This window comes from Falco punctatus, assembly GCF_963210335.1.
Source record: "Falco punctatus genome assembly, chromosome: 3".
NCBI lineage: Eukaryota > Metazoa > Chordata > Aves > Falconiformes > Falconidae > Falco > Falco punctatus.
In genome coordinates this window covers 37,713,586-37,738,146 of record NC_137582.1, presented here as the reverse complement: position 1 = coordinate 37,738,146, position 24,561 = coordinate 37,713,586, and the positions used below count along the sequence as shown (strand labels likewise).

The following is a 24,561-nucleotide window of genomic DNA, read 5'->3' as shown; positions in this document are numbered from 1 at the left end:
GAACAGTGGATTTCCAAGTAGGAGCAAAAAGCTCTTGAAAACTGGAATACTTCTGCAGCTATACATGGGGCCCACACCCACATCTTGCATAATGAGGAAGAAATAAAAATATTGACAAGCATCTTCATTGAACATCTTTGACTCTGTGCTGAAAACAAGCATTTTGGGTAGAAAAACGATGCAGTCTGCCTTACTGTGCTAGCGTTACTGACAGAGGGATGCAGCTGTGGTTTACACCGCTTGTGCCTTGATGATCTTACAGCCCCCATTCCTGACGGGACTCTGGAGGTAGCTCATTTTTGCATCTTGGCTAATCTTCAGTTCCCTGATTTCTAGACTGAACTGTGGTACAGTAGTGGTATGCCTGGCTCAGATTGCTTATCTCCAACAAATCGAGTGTTGGTGGAAAGATATAGGTGGTCTCTGTACTAGTGTCCCCTTTTCTTCGGGTATGAGATGCATTGGACTGTAAGATCGTTGTTGCTGCTAGTGCTGGGAGTTCGTAAGCAATACACGGGCTTTGGCTTTGATTTCTTCTGTCTGCCTTGGTATTACTTTAACAGTCTTTCAGACTGTGTCATGTTGTCAGCCTGTCACCTTACCCACAAGGCAAGGAGAGTGAAGAACGTTGATGCTTTGTGGAAACACTAGAGGTTCCTAATTGCTTGTCTGGCTTTTCTTAGTTGAAATTTTGGCCTACAGCAGTACGTAGAGAAAACAGGGCTAGTTGGCACATCTTGCCAAAGTATGAATTTCTTATTATAAATTATCCTAGATCACCTCGGCCACCTGGGTAACCCAAAATAGATGTTGATGTAGTGTGGAAAGAGGAACACTGAGGAGCAGACTAGTTATAATGTGCAAAGTGTCACCTGAAGGATCGCTGTAAAATTGCTTATCAGCCTTATAGGGAGTAAACATACCCTGTGAATTCTTTACTAGCTACAGCTAAGTCTATACAACTAGGTTGTATTATTTACATTAAATACAATTAAAGGGAAGGAGGAGCTAATTTTTTAAAAGTGACAGGATTATTGTTATTTACCAGGAGAGAAAAATAAGCTGGTATTTATGTATCTGGGGCCAAGTCTAAAGCTCGGTGAATGGAAGTGTGCTCCATTTTTTGCTTGTATTGTGAGCTGCTATTCAAGCCTGTCCTCTTAGAAAGTGCTTTGCCCACAGAGGTTAAGCGTATTTGGTCCTTTCGGCTCCTCCAGGAATGCGTGGTGCTTTAGATTTCTTAGGACCTATAACTATTTGTGAAATACCCAGGCTTTTGTTGAGCGGTGTAAAGAGTTAGTTTCAAATCTTGACTTGTATGGGTGCAATAGCCTTCTTTAGCAAAGTGTAAATACGTCTCCTTGAACGTAAAAGCAGACTGACTCGCATACTGCTGGGTGTAGGGCTGGATGATTGCAAACTGTCAGATCTTTGTGGCTGACACCTTATTCACTAGTTTTAAGGCTGGGAGAGACTTTTGTGATAATTTGTTCTGACGTGTATCACGCAGGCTGTAGAATCCTATCTAATCACTCTTCTACTTCCAAACCAGCAGTGTGGCTGAAATGGAGCAGACAGATCGCCACAGCCATTCTCTAGAGCCTCCTTGCTGCTCTCCCTTCCCAGGAAGGGTGCAGGCTCCAGACAAAGCAGAAGCTATTTTGCAGGGGCAAAGGCTCCTTCTCAAAAGTTAGAGCCTTGAAATTCCTGAGTTAACTAACCAAGGGAATATAGTTAAGCAGGATTCTCCATACAAGCTATATGGCTTGATCTTCTTTACTATTAAGAGTCAAATTAGCATCTGGATTAGCGTTAAGAGTTTGAGGTAATAAGACAGGAACATGTCATGCATGGAGCTGCACCACTCAGCTGTTGAATGTATTTGTGTTAATCTCACTTTGAATATACAACTGAAGTTAGTATCTCTGAAATTTGTGGCCCAGACTCTTCTATCAACCATCTTTACTGCACCAACGCTCAATTCAAAGCAGCTCAGGCATTTGTCGTATATAAACATTTTTTATTATTTGTCTCAGTCTTCCAAAACAAAGAAAGCCCCTTCTTATTCTGTCATCCTAAAAAAAAAATATTTCAGTTGAATTGTCATGCAGCTGTTTCTTACCCTATAAATCATAGGGGATTATACTAGATGGGAATGTTCACATTGGGCAAAACATGAAATCTGTATAGGACCATAGAACCTATAATAAACAGACAGTAGGTCTTCCTCTGAACGCTAGGCTAGGAAAACTCTGTTCACTTAAAATTTTACATAGCACTTGCTGGAAGGTAGTTGAGGTTAGTTGTCGCAGATCCTCCAGGTACAGAACTAAACCTAGAACAGAAAATGTAAGGTAGTCAAGCTTTAGGAGATTACATCTAACTTCAAATTAATTGTTCTTCCTAATAATGGAGCTCTTGGAAGCATTTATATGCTGGGCGTTTTTTTTGTTTGTTTGTTGTTTTTTTTAATGTGTAATCTGGTTTCTGGCAAGGTGATCTAGGGGGGAAGTATGTGCTATTCCTGTCTATCCCATAAGCATTGAACAGAAGATGATATATAGAACTTGAATCTCCAGAGATCATTTTACCAGATTTTGCCATTGTTTTAGCAACCTCGGAATATGTTGATTTGAACTACAGTTTTCATAAGAAGGTATCAAAATGAATCCTTTCGTTTCATTCTGACAGCGTGAAAATATTTTGGTTTCTAGCCTGTTGAAGCTTTTCCTTTTTAAGTTAAGGGTGTTTATACTTTTGATCCATAATATTGATTGGAAGTTGTAGGTGGCATCTCGTATAGCACAGTGTTTCAGCTTCATTCACCCAAAACTAATTACCTTGGGTTTGTACCAAAATTTTAGAATTTAGACCTTACAGTAAAATCTTGTATTTTGTTCAGATTTGGAATTTGGTGAGAATGTAACTGGGAAACCCACTGCTGAGTAAGTCTTTAGCTCCACGCAGGTTCACTGTCCTTAACTCTCCTTAAAGTACTGAAAAAAACCAGAAAGCAAATCTGCATCGCCATACCCATAGGAAAGAGAAAATGGATTCTGGATCCCATTGCCTGCCACTGGTGGTAGATCCTGGATGTTGCTGGTAAGGTCATCTGCTGGTATGGATAACCAGGTGGATGTAGTTCAACATTGGAGTGTAAGGTGGCTGGAAAACGTGCTGTGGGCTGTATAGAGCTACCTGGGGAGGAAAAAGAAATAACATAGATTAAAAAAAACAAAAACAAAAAAGGTGGGATGGGAATACTGACAAGGTCGTAGCCCCATAAATGGAAACCGGAGTTGTTGAAAATATTTTTTTCAGACACACACAGTGGTCTCTGCCAATTTTGTACAAAACTGGAGTGTAAGCAATAAATGTTTTCAGTTAGAGGCTCAAGGCCATCTCCTGAGCTCTTGGGAGTGCACGGTGCTCCAGCACGCTGTATGAACTTTATACCGGTTCAGCATCTTGTCCCCAAATCTATTTTTGCAGTGGCACCAATGTCAATCTGGGCACTTGACAAACTGCTCTGACTAATCTGTTGTGCTTAGCATCTGTGTTCTGCAAATTAAAGCATATTCATAACCATTTAAACACACCTGTCTTGAATACCATCCAAGGAAAGGGTGCGGAGCTTGCTGATATGGCATCCTTGTGCTCTGGTGATGTGGACCCTGTTAAGCATACCTAAAGCATGATTTTTTTTAAAACAGTCTCAATTGGTCCATTAATTACTTTTGTATAAGCTTTTTAGGGGTATGTTATGCTCAAAGAAACCAGGCTGAGATAAGTATTTCTTAGCTTTGGGCGAACTTCTCTTTGTCTCCTTAATCTGAGACCTCTGCAATAGGAATCTGCTTTCCACTCTGTAGCTCTGTTCTGCCTGGGGAAAAATTCATGTGTTTTTGCTATGCTAAGTAAGTATCTGTTGTGCTGACTAATCATTGACATAATGGAAAAAGGGAAAATTCTTGGGCTGTAAACTTCCATGGGAGCTCAGCCCAGCAAAACACCTGTGCTCTGGGTTGTGTGTCTCCACCCTCTTTCTTTTTTTATAGCAGGCTGCTGACAACTTTTGACAGCCTGTAGGATGAACTGAGTCCTGCTATGGAACCATAGCTTTGTTTCTGGTACAATTTTGTGGATTGCTTTTTTTAGTGGACGCAAAGGAAACTAGGGGAGCATAGCCCATAGAAAACCATGGCTACATGGCTTTCCCAGTATTCATTCTTTTATTTCTTTCAACTTGAGTATTGGGCTTCTTCCTAATCTTGGTTGGCTTTTTTACTTTGCTGCGCGGTCCTGATTCACCAGACTAAGAAAGCAGTATCCCAGTCTGTAAACAGGGAGTGACATTAAGCATTTGTCGTAAGTTATTTTGTCAAAATATTTGTAAATACAAGGTAAAATATTTGTAAGTACAAGATAAAAATGGAAACTAATGAAGCCTGAGAGAGATCAGCATTCAGTATCTGTGTCAATAATACACCATCCTTTGATATCATCACAACCATCTCCGAGGACTACACTACGTGTCCTGTTAAAGCTTTGTTTGTGACCCCAAAGCCACTTAGTGTAACTTACTGTAGTAGAATAGCAATCTGGTTTCTTGCTCTACCCTACAAATCAGAAAGCAGCTGTCAAAATAGGAGCAGGTGGTGCCCTGTGTCTGTCAATATAGACCTGGGGGTGTTCTACTATCTTCTCACAAAATGAGGGTCCATTTTATGTTACCTGAAACTGTGGAAAAAAGTTTGAGTGGTTGGTAAAGATGGAAAATGGAGGGAAGCTCAGGCTCTGCTGCGCCGGCTGATGGGATGCTGAAACACAGGCTTCAGTCTGACATTAAACAGACTATGACAGCAGAAAGGCAGCAGATATTAAGAGTCCACTTTCTATTGGGGAAAAAAAAAATAATAATCCACCTTGGCTCAGCCATTAACATGGGGCCGACACTGCTCTGTACCTTCGTCAGCGATCCGGATGATGGGATGGAGCACAGGATCAGCAAGCCCACGGCCAACACAAAACTTGGGGGGCAGCTGCCACACCAGATAGGTGCCCAGCCATCCCGAGGGACCTCAGCAGGCTGGAGAAATATGGAGACAGGAATGTTAGGGTTCCCAGGGAAGTGCAGAGCACTGCCCCGAGGTGGGGGGGGGGGGGGGGGGGGGGGGGGCAGCCCCACACACCAGCAGAGGCTGCAGGTAAGCAACAACCTGGGCTGCAGCCAGCCCTTTATTTTGTGAAATCCCACTGATTTAGGAAATGAGCCACGACAGCTGAAGGACTGACCCACTAAGTGGTACAAAGACACCTTGCAGCTTGACCACCCAAAGCAGCAACGTATGTTAACGGGTTCATTAGCATGGCTGCTTGTAAGTCAAAGCTCGGTGCAGCAATTACAGCTACACAGCACTCAAACTCGCAAGGAAATTACCAGAACTATCCACAGCTTAGATGAACTTTCTACCCTTTCAATCAATACAGTGCCATTAAGAACCCATTCCAAGCCCTACATTGTTTATAGCGTTAGAGGCATGGCAGAGCCTGCAGCCTGTTAAAGATATTCTCGCTTGAACATATTAAACTTCAGTTCAATAGGACTTTGCTGGGGAAAGCCTGACAAACCACTAACTCTGCAAACTCCTGCAAGCCAAAGGGCATTTCAAAGCTCTGCTGAGGTCGGGTTCTGGTCTTAGATTTATTACGGCAACCACATACTCAGAAATAGCTTCCATTACTTTTATTGCTACCTATAAAAATGCTTAAGAAAAGAATCCCGGGGAAAACAATGTTTAGGAAAGGAACAAACATGAAGTTCACAATTCCAAATGTTTCAGACTGGTTTATGTCTCGGTTAATGAAACAACAGCACTTTGGGGTGGATGTCAGGATACAGCCTCCAGTCCACCCCAGACTTCTACACGTCCAGATGCAAGTTGTCTTAATGGAATGTTCAGAAGGAAAATTTAAAAAAATCTGATTTGAAATCTCCTGAACTTCACAGCCATAAATGCTGTGGAGTCAGCGGAGGTAAGCAAGCATCAAGTCCTTACCAAAAACTCCTTGCAGTCTTTCAGAGATTTCAAAACATGGATTCTTGATAATCCATGGCATAAAAAGCTTTGGCATAAAAAGCAAAACACTTACTTTTTTGGCAACTTATTACAATCAGAACTTGTATAAAGAAAGAGGAAAAGCACTAAAGCAAAGCAAGAGCTAACATCCACAGCAAATGCAGAACCTATTATTTCATCTCTTTGGACTCAATTAGTCCAAATTTTACAAAGAACGGCACCGTTACAGATGTTAAACATTAACAAAACTTCCACTAACTTGCTTCAAAATTAATTTTAATTGCAAGCTCTGCTTTATACACATTGCAGCGTTGCGAAATTTAACGAGCATGTTATTCTTCCCACAAAAAATCCAATATATTAATTTCATGCTAAAAATCTATAGTTCCTTAAGAGGTCTAAGATTAAAAGAAATAACAAATCAGTGACAACATGGTTTGGATGATGGGTACTTGAGGTCCCTTCTACTTTTAAAAGTTTCTTGGTGGGCAGTGGGGGCAGGGCAGATAGATATTGAGCAGCAATATACAGACCCTCCTGCTTAAACAGAAACATTTTTAAAACAGTCTATTTTTAGAGATGTGACAATACAGATGCTGACAAGCTTTCTCTTTTCTAAACTGGAGGCGAAGCCGAAATCACAGTGTGCATTACCTGTGTTTAAAAAGACCAGAAGTTTTTTTACCGTGAGCTTTCCTCCACCTGCAGTGACCGTCCTCACGTTGAGCAACGCAGACAGAACTGCCCAAAAATGCACCTGCACCGAAAATGACACGAACCATTTTCTGAACACACACAAAACCCCAAAAAAACGCCATGGGAAGGCAAAGACACCTCCTAGAAGGACCTTGAAGTCAAGTCCGTCGTCTTTCCCACCAACATCTATTTGTCCAAATCCTTGCCTCTCCTGGGGAAGCTCAGTGTCCCACTCTAACAGTGGAAGAGGAGACACGGTGTTTCAAAGAGGACCCCAGGTGTCTAACTTTTTACAACCTGTGACATCATTTGCACTTACGTACAGTCTCCTTCCCCTGCCAAATAGAAGTATTATTCACCATTTTACAATCTAAATGGTCACTTAGATTTTTGGGTTACATCCAGAAGGTACCCTTGAGATTACCAATATTTTTTTCAGCTTTCAACCCATTGTGTTATACTAATTTTCACGAGGTCTGTCTTTCAAAAAAATTCCTTAGCTTGCGGGTATTGAGTGTTCTTGCAAACAAGCCTGTCTTTTTTACTTCCAATACATGCTTGCATCCAGGACAGAAATAGCTAAATATTACTTTCTTCATTTAGTAACCCTCAAGGATTTTTCGCACACCCCACAGGTCTTCCTGCACCTCATCCCTTGAGGAGCAGGAGCCTCCACATCGGGTTCTCTCTGCCTCAGAGGTGACCGGCAACAAAGAAGAACAAATTGGGATAAAAAGGACAATTAAAACATGATCAGGGTAATTTTCAGCCTGAAAGCATCTTCTTCCTTGGCTTAAAAAGCTAGCCTGAATATTCATGAAAAGCTCTCTACTATCTAGCAAACAGAATTAATCATATTAATGCATGGGAAAAATAAGATTAGCAAGGAAGTGGTATACGAAATCTAATCATGTTTTATTGAATGAAACGTGAGTGGGAGAGGTTGTGAGACCCTTTCGGTGTAATTTGTCACCGAAGCCTCCCTCCCTGGCAGACTGCTGGCAGCAGCACAGCTCAGGCTTTCGGAAGCACCCAGCTCACGCCTCGCAGGAACAGGATGGACAGCTGGAGCAAGGGAAGGGGAGTTCTGCTGCCAAGTGACCTTGGGAAGGTCTTGCACGCGCTGTCACAGCTACATCCTGAGCTGATGAGAGCTAATGTAATCTGCACATTCTTCTTCTCAGCCGGGGTACAGTCAAGATCTTCCCTTCCCTACCAGAAACACACATACAAACCACAGAGCATCTTTTAACATCTTGCCCTGATCAGCCCTTTCTTCCAGAATTTCCCAGTTATTTCTGCGGTACAACTGGCCAAGGAGCTCTAGGACAATGTGCAATACTATATATTGTATATTATATAATAATATATTATAGAAACCACAAAGCATCACCAATCCTTTTAACTTCAAACCAGCCATCAATACACGCCCAGATCATTCGCATCCAGGAGGGAAGCAATCAGCTCTCCCTCTCAGCCACCACCAGGAACCGAGGGCTCCCAATGACTATTTCCCACCAAAGCAGTATTTTGCAGCTTAAAGCCTTTGTAGAATATTTTTCCAATTAAAAGCACTATAATGCTTAGGAAGAAAGAAAAAACCCAACCGTACCAGTCACTACAGAAGGCTATTCCCAGATCCCAACGAAGATGTAACAGAAATTTAAGTAAGTATTTCAAAACCCACTTCATACACATCTTTTATTCATTCCCAGTCCTATGGAAAATATTACCATGGAAGAAAAACATCTAAGTATTACAGATAGATTATCTGTAGTTAACTAGCTCTTACAATAAGGAAGCTTAATTAATCACACAGGAAAAGAAAAGTTTCACACTTGCATTATCTAGGCTTTAACTAGTGATGGAATAAGTTATTTCAAGACACAATAATCTTCAAGCCTTCAGCCTCACACATGCACCAGGGCAGGATAATGCTTATCAACTTGCAAATAAAAGCAATTACTGACTGGAAAGAATTCAAGAAGTGGCAAGTGTGAGCTGAAAATCGTTTTAAAGCAGTCACCAGGCAACCTGTTCTACAGAACTGCTGCAAAGAACCAGGCAGCTGCAGGGGAACAGGGGGGAGGACCCCTTCTAGGCTCCCACGCAGGTCATGGGGCATTGGAGTTTCACCCCAGCTGGCACCCACAGACCACGCAGCCAGCACTAACCTGGAGTGGGAGCAGCATCGGTGTAAGCGGCAGCAACATCAGCGGGAGACCCAGGGCTCCCGAGCTGCAATACAGCCAGAACACATGGCAGCGAGTGCCAACAATGCCAAAGCCTGACTCGGCAGCCCTCTGCAGCCAAAGCCTGCCCATTGACTTCAGCAGGCGTCGACTGAAGTCTGAGATGAAAATACAGGCTGAAAGCTCCGCAACAACTACCCAAGGATTAGAAGCTGCTTTGATATAAAGAAAATAGGTTGGTTCATTAGAAGCACATACAGGGAAGAGTTTTTCACCACCAACATTATCATTGTCTGAACCAGCCACCTTCAAGGACGCCGGTACTCTCATCTCTTAAGGGTAGAGCAGAAGATGTGCGAACAGATTAGCCTGGCCGGTGGCACAAAATAACTGGCATCAAGAGGGAAGCACAAAGCCGATCTCACATAGGAGAACTTTAACAAGTATTAGAAACCACTCAGCAGATGGCCAAGGCTAGTGAGGAGGGAAGGGTCAACTGCAGATAATGACAAGGAAAGAAATGAAGTCAGTTAAGAGGAGCTGCTGAAACAGGCGATTCTCATAACCATCCTTCCCTCTGACTCAACTCCCCGCAGAAACGCAGCAAGAGAAAACTTGGGAAATCCTTTTCCAGAAAGAGTTGATGCCCAAAAGGGGTCTCCCCTGGGCTCAGCTCCAGAAAAGAAGATATTACAGAATTAACCAGAGGAACCTTGAACTCAGAGGTCCTCAGTTCTCCTTCCAGGAGAGCTGAAGCAGAGCAAGATGCCTGCGTTGCCTTCACATCAGGCACAGTTGTGCTAGAAAAGTAATGCCAAATAGCACACACATACACGTTAAGGCATGCTCCCCCACTTCTAGGAAATCAAGAGACAAAGCTAAACCCAAATTCTACCAAAATTCAGTGCAAAAACAGCCCTAAGGAGGAGAAGGAAAACATTTGTGCAAGACAGACATGCAAAACATAGCTCCAAGGCTGAAAAGGCAAAATGAAGATGAGACACTGAAGAGGAGGAACCAGGTTCAGACAGAAATAAACTCCACCGATTTGGCAGTTACTTGCAGCCTTGCTTCTCCCACTGCATTTGCTTCGCACGGGATTATTAACAGGAAGGGGGGAAAAGTTTCACAGGGGAAAGGACTGGGGAAGGCTCAAAGAGTGGGAGGGCAGCAGAGGGGCAACTTGACAGATGATGCAACCCCCCCTGCTAAAATAAGACTTCTGTTCCAGAACATGGAATAATTAAGTCAAGAGGAGGATCATCGGGAAGAAAAATACCAACGACCCAAGACTCTGCATTAATACAGCAATTCAGTATGTGCTCATGTCCTCTTGGAACAAAATATAGAATTAAGGAAGTTGAGGAGAAAGCAGTTTCTAAAGGTCCATGAACCAGATTTAAAAATAATAATAAATAAATAAGGGAGTGAGTGGCAGCTTCATTTCTTTTGAAGATAAGCATGTGAATTTTAAAAAATGTAGCCACATTCAGTAAATAAAGAATAAAGAAACCTAATTAAGTTCAAGAGGAAATGCACCATTACTGGTTTGTCATTCAGAAGGGTGGACACAGCCTGGATTGCTCCAAGGAAATCGATAAGCAGCTGTAGCACTTTCCATTCCCAAGTTAGGGTGGGATTTTATAGGTCAGGCTAAACAGGCTCAACATTTGGACAGAAACCCAAGGATCCAGTGGCAAACGAAGGAATACAAAAGCAAACCATATTCCCAGGTCACCATACAACTTCTCAGTGCAGGACTATGAGGTGCTTTGCCAGGTAACATTCTGTTGCAGCCCGGTTCAAGCAAAAAGATTATGTGAAATGAGGTTATGGAGGGCAAGAGGTTAATTGCTACACTAGAACCTAATACAAGGCTAAAGAACAACTCAAAAAGGTTCTGAACCTTCACATACTGAAGTATTTTTTGATCTGAAAAAAACCACCATATGACTATGTAACAGCAACAGGAGCACCTTTCCCAACTAAAATCCCAGTCTCTCTGACCAATTTGGATTCTGATAATCTACCATACGCAGCTGCAAAACGCAACATAGCTATGAAGGATTTGAAAAGCTTCATTATTAAAGAAGTCATCTGCACCTCAAAGTAAACGTCCCATTGGAAAATTAGAAACATCTAATGAACTTCAAAACATACCAGACAGGCTGTCACAGACAAACGAGATACTTGTTAAGATTTATCTCGTAGAATTAATTCATCTGGCAGGAGCAGATGTTTCTAGTTTCATCAGTGGAATGAACAGCCATGGAGCCCCACACATCATCTGAGGGGAAAGGCTATCGCTAGCCACTGACCTGGCCAGCAGATGGGCTGAAGCTTACAGCATCTCCACTTTCTCCCGGTCTTCCAAATCAACAGCATAAAATAAGCTTTTTATATGGCAAATATTAGACTGTCTTCCTACGTTTCCACAACTTTGAAGATCCCTGCTCTAGAGGAACTTTGTTGCAGGCGGCTCTGCATAGCCTGTGAACAAGGCTTTGATCTTTTACCTATTCTGCCCGCTTCAGCTGTATTGGAATGGCTGCAAAAACCTTTTCTAAATATCTGCATCATACCCAGCAAAAAGCACATTTGATCTTAGTCAATCCCTGTAAACACAAACAAATAAATTGGATTATTAGTCATCTCCTCCATCACCACCTTCTCTGACAATGGCACCATAATGCTTTAATAATTGTAATCCAAGCCATTACACCTAATATTAGATACAGGTCCCAGACCAGCTAGGTGGGATCTAAACAGATGACAGAAGTGCAAGAGACAGACAACCCCATTTTCATTGTCTGCATGTAAACTGCAGCAGCCAGGCACAAACACGGGAAATCCAGACCTCTTCCACCACAGGCAAAGTAAAAAGTTACCCCCTCTGAAGTGTGCTCAGAGTGCAGCCACGCAATTGCTGCTCCGCACACTGCTCCTTCCTCTAAACCTTCGGGGGGTGGGGTGGGGGGCGGGGCAGGCATGGAGGTATGACAGGAGGGTACGGCCACCAGTCCCGAGCTGTGGTACCCAGGCTCCCACCACCCCTGCTGGAGTCCCCATCCTGTCACCCCAGGCATCCCCCAAGCAACTTTTCTAAGGACTCACGGAAGAACAGGCAGGGGATCAAAGACAGTATTTTACACCAAGTCGAGCCCTACCCAAAGCTTCAGAGCAACCCCCGAGCTGTTAAAGGGAAGCTGAGGCTGGGAGGCATCTGCCCCAGAGCAGGTTCAGTGCCAGCCAGGACCACCTTGGAGGTTTCCTTATCATCACAGTCTTGGGATGGTTTAGATGCTCAGCTTGAAACGCTTTGGTATTTTCAGCATAGCTGAGCACCCACGGGGATGCTTGCCACCAAATAAAGCTTTAAAGTGGGTACCACGACAGCCATAATCAATAGATATTCCTGAGAAGTGTTAGCCAAGGGATTTAGTCTGCTCCGAGCAGACACTGACACAAAGCACATGATCAGCAGAGCTCAGTCACCTTAAGGGCTGCAGCCCAAGCTGTTTGCAGGGGTTTTCTTTTTTTACATGTAATTATAGAGAAAAATTTAATTAGTTCTTTCAGATCCCTCAGAGCTAGTAGAAAATAAGGGGGGAAAGAACCCCAAGTCTTGAAGGCAAGAAAAAGTCTGGGGATAACGATGCAAGAGACCACATCACTGCGTATCCTGCTCCAGTTCCAGTGCATTCTTGTAAAGAAGGGATGTGATACGGATGTGATAAGGATGGCCACTCCAGCTAACCTCCAAGGAGAACAGAGCAGCTACTGCCATCCTTCCCATTTTTCTTTTTAGCCTGGAGACCCCCCCCATTGTCATTTCCAATCTGACAGGCTCTTTTTCACACTGCTACTTTTTTTCCCCTTCCTCTTCTCCGCTCAGTGGAGTTTTATTTCTCACCTGTCAAGGAAATCTAGGCCCAAGCTCTCCTGAGAGAAACCACGATAGCAGTTAGAAAAGCTGTAAATGTGTTATTTTATTAGTATGTCTCAAATAGCTACTCAGCTCTATTGCTCGGCTTGACGTATGGATGCTTAGACCTGCGATGCCCTTTCCCTTTCAAGACTTTACTGCAGGATTTGCATCCAGCAGGTCAAGGACCAAACGCAACCCGTCGGGGGATTCCCCAGGGAGCAGTTGTGCGCACCAAGATCAGCGTGCAGTGCGACTGATCCAGCCGGGGCGACCGCCCAAGGCAGGAGGGTTAAGGGAACCTGGCTCGTAAAAAAGCAAAGCAGCATCTATTTTTAAAGAGGGGAGGGTAAATGATAACACAGTAGATTTTTAGTAAGCCTGCTTGCTGCGCCGAGCTGTACTGCTGCTGTGGTCTCATAAACACCATCGTTAGATAACATTCCACAGCTTGAAAACACGTACGAATTACACTCCAGATGAAATTTAGTTTTGGTTGTTTTTTTTTTTTTTTTGGAGTACATCTCTGGACAAGATTAAAACTATTTATAGTGCTTAGGAAATGAAATATTTAGCTGCAAGATACTTCAATAGAATGGTTTATTTGGTCACTAGTCTCTCTGCCACATTACAAATAATTAAAACTAGGTTTTCATGGGGGGGGGAAGGTTTTTAGCTATATTTTCAAGCTGAATCATATCAACGTGTTTAAAGAGGAGATAGGAGCTCCAGTTTTTTCCCCCTCTGGGCAAAAATTATTAAAAAATGGGAAAAATGAGTCATCTGAATTTAATTACCAAGCTTTGAGTTGTAAAGGCTGGCTTTGAAAAATGCAATTCAAAACAAGACTCTTTGTAATTCTGCTTACGGGACTGAAACCTTCTCAAGAATACTAAATGAGATCCCTTTGAATTGACTGCAATGTTTATCTCAACCATGTGTATTTCACGGGACTATAAAAATACAGGATGAACCTCGAAATGCAGGAACAGCTTCTTCTGGCTGCAACGTGTGTTTGTGTGACCTGTTTCACTCATTAACACAGCGCAGCTCGCCTGGGCTGCTCCATTAGCTGATTCAAACGGGAGTCCACTGCTGCTACAGCTTGCAGAGTTCATCCAACTCCCAGTGAGAATCCATTTGAAAGAAAGGCATCATTAAAGATGCAGCACATGGGCACCTGGGGGGCAAGGGGGAAGGAGGAAAGCAAATACATCATTATTCCCTCTGACAAGGCCCCCAAACCCATGTCTGTAACTTCAAAACTCCATAGCTACTAAATCTCCTTTTTTAAAAAGAATCCATGTACATGTACGTGTGCTACTGAAAGTCAAAGAGCTTAATTTTCTAAGACACATTTGCCATTTTTAAAGGTCTACCATGCCGTATTTATGGGGAGTTTACTAATTTATTTTTTTTCCCCCCAGCAGTTCACTCTGACAGGCATTGTTTTCTTTTTAATATGACAAGGCACAGCACTGCTGTGGCAACAACTCCAGGCTGAATAATGTTTCTTAACTAGCGACATTCGTCTTTACCACACACCACAGATGACTGATCCTCACTGCAGTATGTAATGGCTAAAATCTAACAGTGCCCTAAAATATTAATGCATGCTAATAAACAGGGTTTTTTTCCACGGAACAGCAACATCTAATTTTCAAAGGGGTCCTGGGCACAGTAAACAACTGGTACATGGTAAATGGCAAGTTCTCTCACATCAATACATTCTAGACATTCAGATCCTATTCCCCCATTATTGCCAGGCAAGTATAAATCACTTGAATGTTATTTGTGGCTGTGACAGAATCCTCATAAATAATTGTAATTTAACTTCCTGCTGATAATCCCAGGCAACACCTAATTATTTCAAACGCTTAATTCTTCCCTTCTGGAGGGATGTTGGGTTTAAGACTACTCCCTTCCATTTGCTGCTAGTTAGGACTTTTAACCATTTGTTGAGTGCAACCACAGTGCAGAAGATCACAGTGTCTAGATTGACTAGAGGCAGAGGTGTCCTTTGCTGTAAAAGCAACATAAGCAATACATCACATTCCTTCTGGAAGCTCTCACTTCAGACTACACAGCACTGATCATTTGGGTAGCTCTTTTATATCTGGGGGAAAAAAATATCAGTGTGGCATTTATTATACATAAAAGCAATATTTCTGAAAGCAGTGCTCTAACGATGGGATGAGAGAGGTATTGAAATTCTATACGCAGTCTTCTGTCTAAAGGACAGACTGTCTCTAGAAACATTTGCCAAAAGTTCATTAACAGTAAAGTCAACCTGTCAGCAACATATTTAGCAATAATCAGAAAACAATTCAGGAAAAACAAGGTTTGAGCAGGTTTTCCTGGGTTTTGAAGTATTGAGTCTTCCGTGGTGAGGTTTTTTTTAATTCTTTATTTCTTCTAACCAACTAAACTATGAAATCTTATTGCAGAGAATATGATTTAAAGTAGATTAAAACAGCCACTGCAAAGTTTACCAAGCAAATAAAAAGCATCCCAGGGAGTTTCATTAGAAGGCAGCAACAACCTGTGCCTGGGGATAACCAGGAACTACCCTCATTCCGGCACAAACCCTCTTCACTCCCAACACCCTGTGAAGTCTGGATCTGCGCACACAAACACCAGCAGGTACGACACGACTGTACAGATAATAATGAAGTATGGCCAGCAGCAACCTACCAGGGTGAAGATCCCTCCGTTCCAGCAACTTCTAAAACATCGTATCCACCTCCCAGCTGAAAATCCATGAAAACTAGAGCAATAGTGTCTCCAGGTTCAGCAAGGATAGTCCACATGCAGTCCGCGTTACTGCTGTACTCCAAAGGAAAATGAGGGCTTGAGATAATTCCACTCTGTCCCAGCAAAGTCCCTCCACAAGCATCATCAGCTGGAAAGAGAACACAAGTTACCAGATTTTGTTGGAATGTGCAAAGCAGTACATCAAAAAAAGAATGAGCCCGAATTCAAAGCAAAGCTTTAAAACACCCATTGCTTTTGTCAGGATGTGTTTTACTACATACTATTATTAAGAGACAAATACATTGTGGGATGCAAAATCCTATTAGGTCAGCCAGTGTCCCCTGGCAAGTGCCAGCTTATTCCCCACTGTACACTTACTTGTGATTTGTTTAGTCTCACTCTAAACACCCCAAGTGACAGTTTCCACCACCTCCCTGGGGAGGCAGCTATCGGCGTAATGCCTCTCGCTATCAAGACACACTTTCCTCACATGCTCTTGGCCAAGTTTTCTGTTTCACCCCTTTATTCCTGAGCAGGATCCTCCCCAGTGTTTCCCACAAGTTTCCTCACATCCGCGCAGCCAGCCAAGCTGGAGGAAAACCAGCAGGAAGGCAGCGACTGAGAGGGTTTTGCAAACCTCACGTCACAGCGGGGAGAGGCTGGTCTCCACCTCACATAGATCTCAGCACCTTCATCAGCCACAGAAACATCCCCAACATCCCAGGACAACAGGACTTAAGAGTACAAACACTGTATTTAATAGAAAAGGAGTGGAGTTCCCACACATCTGCCTCATGGGTCTTTGTTGACTCTGCTTTCTTAAGGAAGTATGCGGTTACCAGAACCATAGTGGTAAAAATTTAACGCTTTGTTCAAAAACCTAGCAGGGACGTTTCCTGGGCATTTGCCTGGTCATACACTGGATTTCAACTTTGCTGCAGGTTCCTTCATTTTTACAACCTGACTTTTAGCAGCAGGAGCAGTTAGAGCAATTAAAGGAGGAGGATCTAAAGAAAACATGGGCAGGAAGATAAAGGAAACCAAGAATTAATGTAACCAGCATTGGGGCAGCTCACTGCTCTTGTACATGCAGCATCAGCTCAGCATTTATTTGGAAAGCTGCTAAGAAAAGCCAGTTAACTTTACAACATGTATTACTGAGCATTTCAGATGCTTTAGTCAAGGAGCTTGGGGCTTTACATCACGAACACTTATTTTCATTACAAATATTTTTTTAAAAAAAACCCTTCCAAACTGACATTTAACACAGGTGAGAGCAGGAGTTAAGTGCAATGGGTCGTTGGCACCTAAGGAAAGGGCAGGATGGTGCTGCAGGCCTGCTCGGGAGGACCCTTCAGCTTTTAGACCCGTTCAGGACTTGGGATCTTGTGCTGTCAGGTTTTCTCAGCAGAGCTGAAACCTGCAGTCTCTAACTCATGAAACTTGAAAGACAAAGTCAGACAAATACACATGCCAGCTCTTCTCTCCCCCGGCCATCTGCTGTCCCAGCACAGCCAGCCACCCGAGCAAGCACAAGGCACGGGCAGGCACAAGCTTCCCAGTGACAGATGGCAAGCGATGGTGATAGGAACACCCCAGGCTAGAACATCTTGTTTGTGTGGCATTAACACACCGCACAGGTTGCACCGGCACCTCTGAGCCTCAGCGGAGACCACGGCCCTTCGCAACCGCTGCTGTGCTTAGTTGGGGATGGCACATCGCTCGTTATGGCGGAGCTCCCAGCAAGACAGAAAAAAATAGGATAAAAATCCCCAGACCTGTAGGCACACATGCAACTGCTTCTGGACCATTCCAGCAGCCAAAACTAGGACTGAAAAAGGCCGCTGAAATCCCAGCACAATGCTCTATTCCTGTATTCTCTTACGACAAAGTTGTGTTATCTGCTGCAGTTATAATGTCAGTGAATTGCAGTTTTTCAGGCACTGAAGTACAGTTAGAATCCTCAATAAATTTAGGCTGAAAGATCTCTCATCTAGTCCAAGCACCAGAAAACCCTTCAAACTTCAAGGCATCATCCACAAGATTCACAGTGGAACCTCCAAAGGAGGTCCACGAAAAAAAGTAAAAGGGCTACTTCAACACTTCAACACCGCCCCCCCCCCCATCGAGCAGAATGCAAATGCTTTTCAGAGGATGAATGGATCCTAGCCAGAGAGGATAAGCTCAATTCACCAGTTTAGTGGTATGTTCAAATGTGACTTCTCATGAGTAAGTGCCCTTGCAGATGCTAGAGAGAAACGGATGCAAATAAGATTCTGGGGCAGCGAACTCAGACCACACGCCCAGCAGCAAGACAGAGCAAGAGCAAGGTCATCAGCTGCTTCAGCAACACACAGGGATCTGAAGAGGCAATTTATCCTTACGACAGACTTAACTCCAGAGGGGCAGCTATCTCCTGCATGACGTGTTAAAACATTGTTTGCTGCTGCTGCTGGCCCTGGGCAACCATTCCAAGCATCTTTGCAAATAAGGTCCCGCACCGCTACCACGAGACATCCTCAAGCAACCCAGCCACTGGATGCGAACCCCGCGGGGTCAAAGGGCACAGGGGCTCTTGGCCAAACACTTGCTCCTAACTACAACCATGCATTCCTGCAGCTCAGGTCTACACAGACCCCCTAAACACACACCCCCAACAGCAAACACAACAACGTTTTCAAAGAAGCAACTCCTAATGCCAAGTTCTCAGCCACGTTCACCATCAGAGCCTGATCTGGTCCATGAAAGCTGCTGTCGTACTAGAAAGAATGCAGGAGGGGACAGCGAATACGCTCAAGAATTTTGACTCGGTGCTATAATTAGATTTCTTAACGGGACTATATATAATTTTTTTTTTTTTTTACAGGACTAACCTAATTTTAAAGGAGAAATTTACACAGATGTGGGTACTACTAGGCTTGCTTTAATCACAACTCAGAGTTGGGCCACTCATGTCTGCGTAGATTTTTCCTTGAACACTAACTTAGAGTAGCTGAAGATCTAGCCAAAGGTATGGTGATTTTGGCTTTTTTTTTTTTTAATTGAAGTTTTTAATTCCTTGAAAATTTTTCATTGCAAAAGGCATTTAATGGAAAATGTATTCTTCCGATCCATCTCTAAATACACACTTCCTAAGTTTGTAGAGGTTGTTACTGTGTAAATATATCCTACAATCTTCTAAAATCTTCTTGAACAGCCCTTCAATTATTTTGGGCACAGTGCAGTCTAAGCAGCTGTGTGAGTTAGGAAGACAGACCACTTTTAATGAGATTATGCATATTTGATATGCTTAAAACATAGCTTCACAAATTTTCTCAACTTCTCAGCTGGCTTACTAAATTTTTACTCAACTGCCTACCAGAATCATAAACCTATCAGTTCTACTTAAATTCAGCAAACAACCTGGGCAAGACTTCTCTCTGCATGCATGAAAGAGCTTTACAGAACAGATTCAGATGTTTCCAGATATTGTTTTGGTGCTTCAAATGCACCATTTTGCTTTATTTGAAATTAAATGACCCAAGCAAGGGTTGTTCCTTCTGTGGCTACAGCATAACAGAAGACAGCATTCTGAGTCCACAGGGGTTTTTGCCTCCAGCGCACCAACTGCCAAGATAAAAACCCAGCTAGACTGGCAGGACTGGGCTTAAGGCCCCATTTAGATCAAGATAAAGGTCTTGGTTTGTTCTGTGAATACAGAACAATTGTGCAGAAAGCGCTTCCAAAAAACCAAGATGCAACGAGGAAACCATCCCAGATATTTCTGACACACATTATTATAGCTGGGATAAATGTCAGCTTAGCCCAGGTTTTACAGCCTGACCCAGACTCGCTGAGGACTCTCAGTCCTCCAGGTGAATTTCCAAGTTACACATGGTCCACCAGGCCCAGCCCAGCTCCTCTGCTGGGCAGCCACAGCTGCCACCCAGTTCTGCGCGCTCCTGCTTCACCGATCAGCATAGAGATGTCACTTCTGCTGCTTTGGTGCTCCCTGAATGAGATCACTGCAATTTTAATCCTTCCTGCCACGTAAGCAAGAAACATAACTCACCAGAGCAGAGTCTGTGCAGACTGAATTTATAGTCTCTTTTAGCTCAGAGTCCAAGAATCAATTTTGATATAACTGTGCTTTCAAAACCACTGGTGAGCCACAGCACTAGCTACTTTCACCGGCTCTGCAGAGACACATTTCTCCAAGCCATTCCTTCTGCATCTGGAATACCTTCCTCCTTTCCTTTCTTAGTGAGATTACACTTAACCTCAAAAAAACCCAAAACCAAACAAACAAAAAAAAAAAAAACCCAGTGCCCTGTACTTCTAAACTGAGAGTTGGGTAAAGGTAGCACAGACAAGTCCTATGAAGATAAAGCTGCTACGCCGCAGCACTCCTTTCCTTCAAAGCCTTGTGGTCCCAGCACATCCTTGCAAACACCTTTGTTTCTTGTTTTTTTCTACCATGCATTTCTTTGCATCTTCAATTATTTCTCTACACGAACACTGGAATAGAGACAAGGCTACCAATACATCGAAAAGGATATTACAAAGCAGATGACCAGCACAAATAACAGAGCATAAAGAAACCAAAAGGGAATATCGATCAGCATGGCAGAAACTCACACTGTTCTCAATACTTGTCTCACACCTCTGTCACTGTGCTGGAGAGGAGGGGAAGAAGGAAAGGGCAGAGTCCCCAAACCAAACACTGCCCTTCACAGTGACATTAGATAAGGCTATTCCCAAGATCGCTGCTCCTGAGATTTTAACGGCAGCTCAGCTAGAAGGCACTTTTCATCTTTATTTGTTTGGATCTGACACAGCAGCATGACCCACCTCCAACTCATTTTGGAAAATAACACATACAAACACATTGAATAAACTTTCAGGTGACAACTACCAGTAAGCCAATACTATTTAATTATAAGCTATGTACGCCACACAGATCTTTTATCTCTCAGGGAAACAGATATTCTTCAGGCAAGAGTTCTGAAAACACTATTTTCACTACAAATGAAGGCGTAAACCTGTTTGTCAGTATGCAGATCATTTCACCCCTTGCAAGAACTCAAGTCTGTATCACCAGTTTATCAACCAAGCACAAATTACTGATTACCAAAAGCCTCCTTATAGTAGGAGTGCAGCTGGGTTTCAAATTCCACAAGTCAATTTGCAGGCTGACTGTGCTACTTCCTAGTTTCCTGGAATAAGAGATAAATGTTACATGAGAATATTTCTGGTTCCTGTCTCCAAAAAATATTTTGGCTTTATTCAAGGTAAAGTCTTGAAGGATCAGGGCCCCAGTCCATTAAAACGGAGCAGCTCCCTCCAGGAACCTGCAGGCACACTGCTAAGCTAGTGCACCTGAATAAGCACATTATTTTGCTGCCAGAGCAATTCATACAACACTGGTGCAAGCACCACAGGATTTTTTATTCCTCCATTCTGAAGTGTATCAGATGCCACCATCATCATTGCTGGACTCAAGATTGAAACGGTAGTGTTAAAATTAAAAGTGGGTTTGACAGTTCAAGACAAAAATGCAAAAAGGGTGTTTTCTCTGCAGCAAAGATCACAAATTGCAACTTCAACATTTGTTGGGGTCAAAAGTTAATCCCTCCCTTGTTGTGGTCTAGTACACAAATGTCCGAGTAATAGCAGAGCAAGGAGATAGCAGCCTTCCTTTGGGCAAAGGCAGTATCAGAGAGGTCCTGTCAGACTGGAAGAAACACTGGTCCACTGATGCAAATAATTTCCTTCCCTTCTAAGAAGGGTATCGCATCGCATACACTCAAGGTTGAATTGCAGCGAATTGTTTTTCCTGCACACATTTCCAGTGAAATACAAAAGAAAAATTCTTAAAAAAATGACAAGAGTCCCAATCTGAAGAAAAAGCAAAGGACCATAATGAATCAAACTAAAATGGCAATGACAGCGGTCCCTTCTCCAGGGTCAGTTTGTCTGTATGACCCCCTCCTTCAGCAGTATAAAGCCCTTGGCCCCAAAACAATAGGTAAGCGTACAAAGAAATACCCCAAGCAGCACATATTACTGCTGCGTAACTGAATCAAGCAAGCATTAAAAACACACCAAGCAAACAAAATTTGCTCACTTTAAATGCAAGATTTATGCTACAGCTTAGAACTGCTGATTGATTGCACTAGCAGAGTCAATAAAAAGAATCAATATAAGATGCTCTGCTGAAGTACACAAGGAATTGAGGGGAAAAGACTTCAAAGTAACAGCAACTGTTTTGGTGTAACACCACAGACACTTGTATATTTACAGACTCTCGAGTCCCTTGTGGTCCCAGGGAATTAGCAAGAAGCTCTCTGTACTGATAAAGGAATCTCTCCCTGCCCCAAAAGGGCTTGCAGGAAAGCTGGCCAGCCTTCTCAGACAAAGGCTAGATTTTACCTCCCATCCAGCATTCCCTGTCTGAGGCTGCCAGCCCCACTGGCACAGCCCACACCAGCATCACCATGGAACATGCCATGGGGGAAGCCAGCTTGACATTGCAGAACACAGGAAATCCAGTCTCATTTTCCAGTGTTTGATCTCAAAAACAGGCATGATCTTGGGTAGATGCCCTATCTTATGGATAACACCCCTGCTTTTTTTTTTTTTTTTTTTTTTTCCCCCCCTCCTCCCTGCCACTTTAGACAAAGAAATTGAAGTTAAAGTAGCTGGGTAGCATTTGGAATACTTGGAGCACTTCATAACCTTCCTATTATTCACCCAAACCCTGGCAGTTTTAAGGAATCCAATACAAAGGAACCTCAATATTAACTACATCATGTTTAGCTTTCACCTCTTTTAAATCAAGCTTACAGCCCGTGACGTTATTCCCAACCCCAAACAGTTCATTAAATTCTGTTGCATTGTGGCTTGTTCCAGAGGAAAGAGGACACTTTACCGCTGCAGAAGGGGAGAGGAAAATCCCAGGAAGCACTGTTTTCTGAGTTGGCATGGCATGTGAGCAACGCATGGCCTTCCAAAAAGAAACCCAGATTACAGCTGTATCTCACTTTGTCCGTGATGCTGAAGGTCGTCCCTTGCTGAACCCCATTCTGCAGCCTTCCCGGATTTCCGCACGTATGACTCTGTAGAACTGCCAAAGAAAGGTGCTTCTGGTTAGGGACAGGGCATCATAACAGAGCAGTCAGGTGAAGAATCCAGAGGGAGGACTCGTCTCAAAGCAAATGCATCACTTAAAATGGAAAGAGCAAATAACCCCAGAATTTACCCCACCAGAACATACCAAGGCCAGTTAGGGTTTGCATTTAATTACTGTTTGTACCAAGTAGATACAACAAGGAAGCAAAAATCACTCCCCCCAAGCTACTGAGTCAGAAACAAGATCCTCTCTTCCCTGACCAAAGCATCCCTCTTTCCCATGCCCACCACCACCACCACCCCCCGCCATGCAGTTCCTTAACGCAATTGCAGTCGATTAGAATCCAAAGATTACACCCCTCTTTGAAATAACATTTCTCCAACAGACCTTCCTTGGGCACCTTGAAGGCCCCTGCAACATAAGCAGAGTTGCATTATACTTTAGAACCACACAGAAGATGGCAAACCCTGTAATTAGCAACTATCACCTAAACAAAATGAGCAACATTTTGACCCACCAGGATTTACACTTCATTGCGCTGTGTTTAATCTGGATTTCACACATATTCATCAAACCGAACTCTGAACAATGCAGTGGGACCCAGCTCCACCGAAGGCAACAGTCCAACAAAAGTTTACATCAAAAAGAATATGGGATACTTGAATAGAAGATGGAAAAGTTGCAGAGAGAATGCTAGCAAATTCTTAACCAGTGCCTTTGTGCAGCAGTTTCAGAGAATTTAAATAAAACTCCAAGGATTCCCATCAGCCACTCCAAAATGATCCACTCAAATGACGGGTTTAGAACCCAGTGTAAAACCCGATGTAGACAACCCAGGCCGACAAATGACTTAATCACATGTGAATCAGGCCTTTGTGCAGCATCTTGTATTATAGTAGTTTTTCATTAAGGCTGAAACATAAAGGAAGAAAACAAGGTCATTCAAAGCTGAGTGACGGTTTATCATTGGAAACAATTTTGTCAGGGGCATGAACAAAACCAGATGAATTTCTATGAGCAAAGGGAGGTTTCGTCTGCAGCTCTGCCAAGGAAAAGAGGAAGATGAAAAGGAAAATTATATGCTAGCGTACATGGCACACAGCACAATAAAATACAACCAAAATTGTGCGTAAGCATTTGAAATGAAACATAAATCCCTAACAGCGATGCACAGACACTGCCTGTCTGTCCTGCAGGTCGGGATTTGGGATGGCCTTGCTCTGCCTGCGGAGCGCAGCTCGGTACCCTAAGCGGGCTCTCTGCAGTAGATAGCAGGCAGCATCCCTCACAGCAAGGGAAATTAAAGACTAACCTGTAATGAATACAGGATAAGGCTCCCTGCATCCACACAGACCACCTTGTTGTCTAGTTAACACGCTTCGAGATTAAATGCAACCTTACCACCTTGAATTTGATTAATCTTAATAGCACATACATTTCAATTCCTGCGTTGCTTCAGTTTGGGGTGGGGGTGGGGGCGGGGGGATGTCTGCTGTGATCGCAAGCTCTGGGCACACCTCTGTGCACAGGGGAGCTGTGGTACCCAGAGCCCCAGCAGAGCAGAGCCAGCATCCCAGGGATGCAGCCCTGGGCTCCGCTCCCCCGTGCAGCCGTTGACTGCGCAGCAATGGGGGGCAGGTACAAGCTCTGACAGACAAGGTTGCTTCCCCTTGCTCCCTCCTCCAAAATACCATTTACAGCCTTCCCAGATGCCAGGAAGTTCAGCAGCAACTTCCACATAGAAATATTAATGACCATACAGGTTTTGTAAGCAGAGGGATGCTATCAAATACGTAAGATGAG

The 24,561-nt window shown here is 43.3% G+C and overlaps 1 protein-coding gene and 1 long non-coding RNA gene across 3 annotated transcripts in view; both read right to left on the bottom strand.

Annotated features, from left to right (window-relative positions):
- Positions 1-2,211: 2,211 nt before the first annotated feature.
- Positions 2,212-3,674, bottom strand: LOC308060352. Its single transcript, XR_013926685.1, has 3 exons — positions 3,600-3,674; positions 3,034-3,198; positions 2,212-2,335 (listed from the first exon to the last, which is right to left on the bottom strand). It is a non-coding gene; the product is annotated as an uncharacterized lncRNA (long non-coding RNA).
- A 3,169-nt stretch (positions 3,675-6,843) lies between these two features.
- The window catches only part of LOC308060351 (CUB and sushi domain-containing protein 2-like), a 50,451-nt gene continuing 32,733 nt past the window's right edge, over positions 6,844-24,561 (bottom strand). For both annotated transcript variants that reach the window (XM_080378949.1, XM_080378950.1), the window contains 2 exons: positions 15,588-15,795; positions 6,844-14,073 (listed from right to left, as the gene is read on the bottom strand). In XM_080378949.1, coding sequence (XP_080235075.1) covers positions 13,992-14,073; positions 15,588-15,795 — 290 coding nt within the window. In that variant the 3' untranslated portion in view covers positions 6,844-13,991. The remainder of the gene's footprint in view (positions 14,074-15,587; positions 15,796-24,561) is intronic.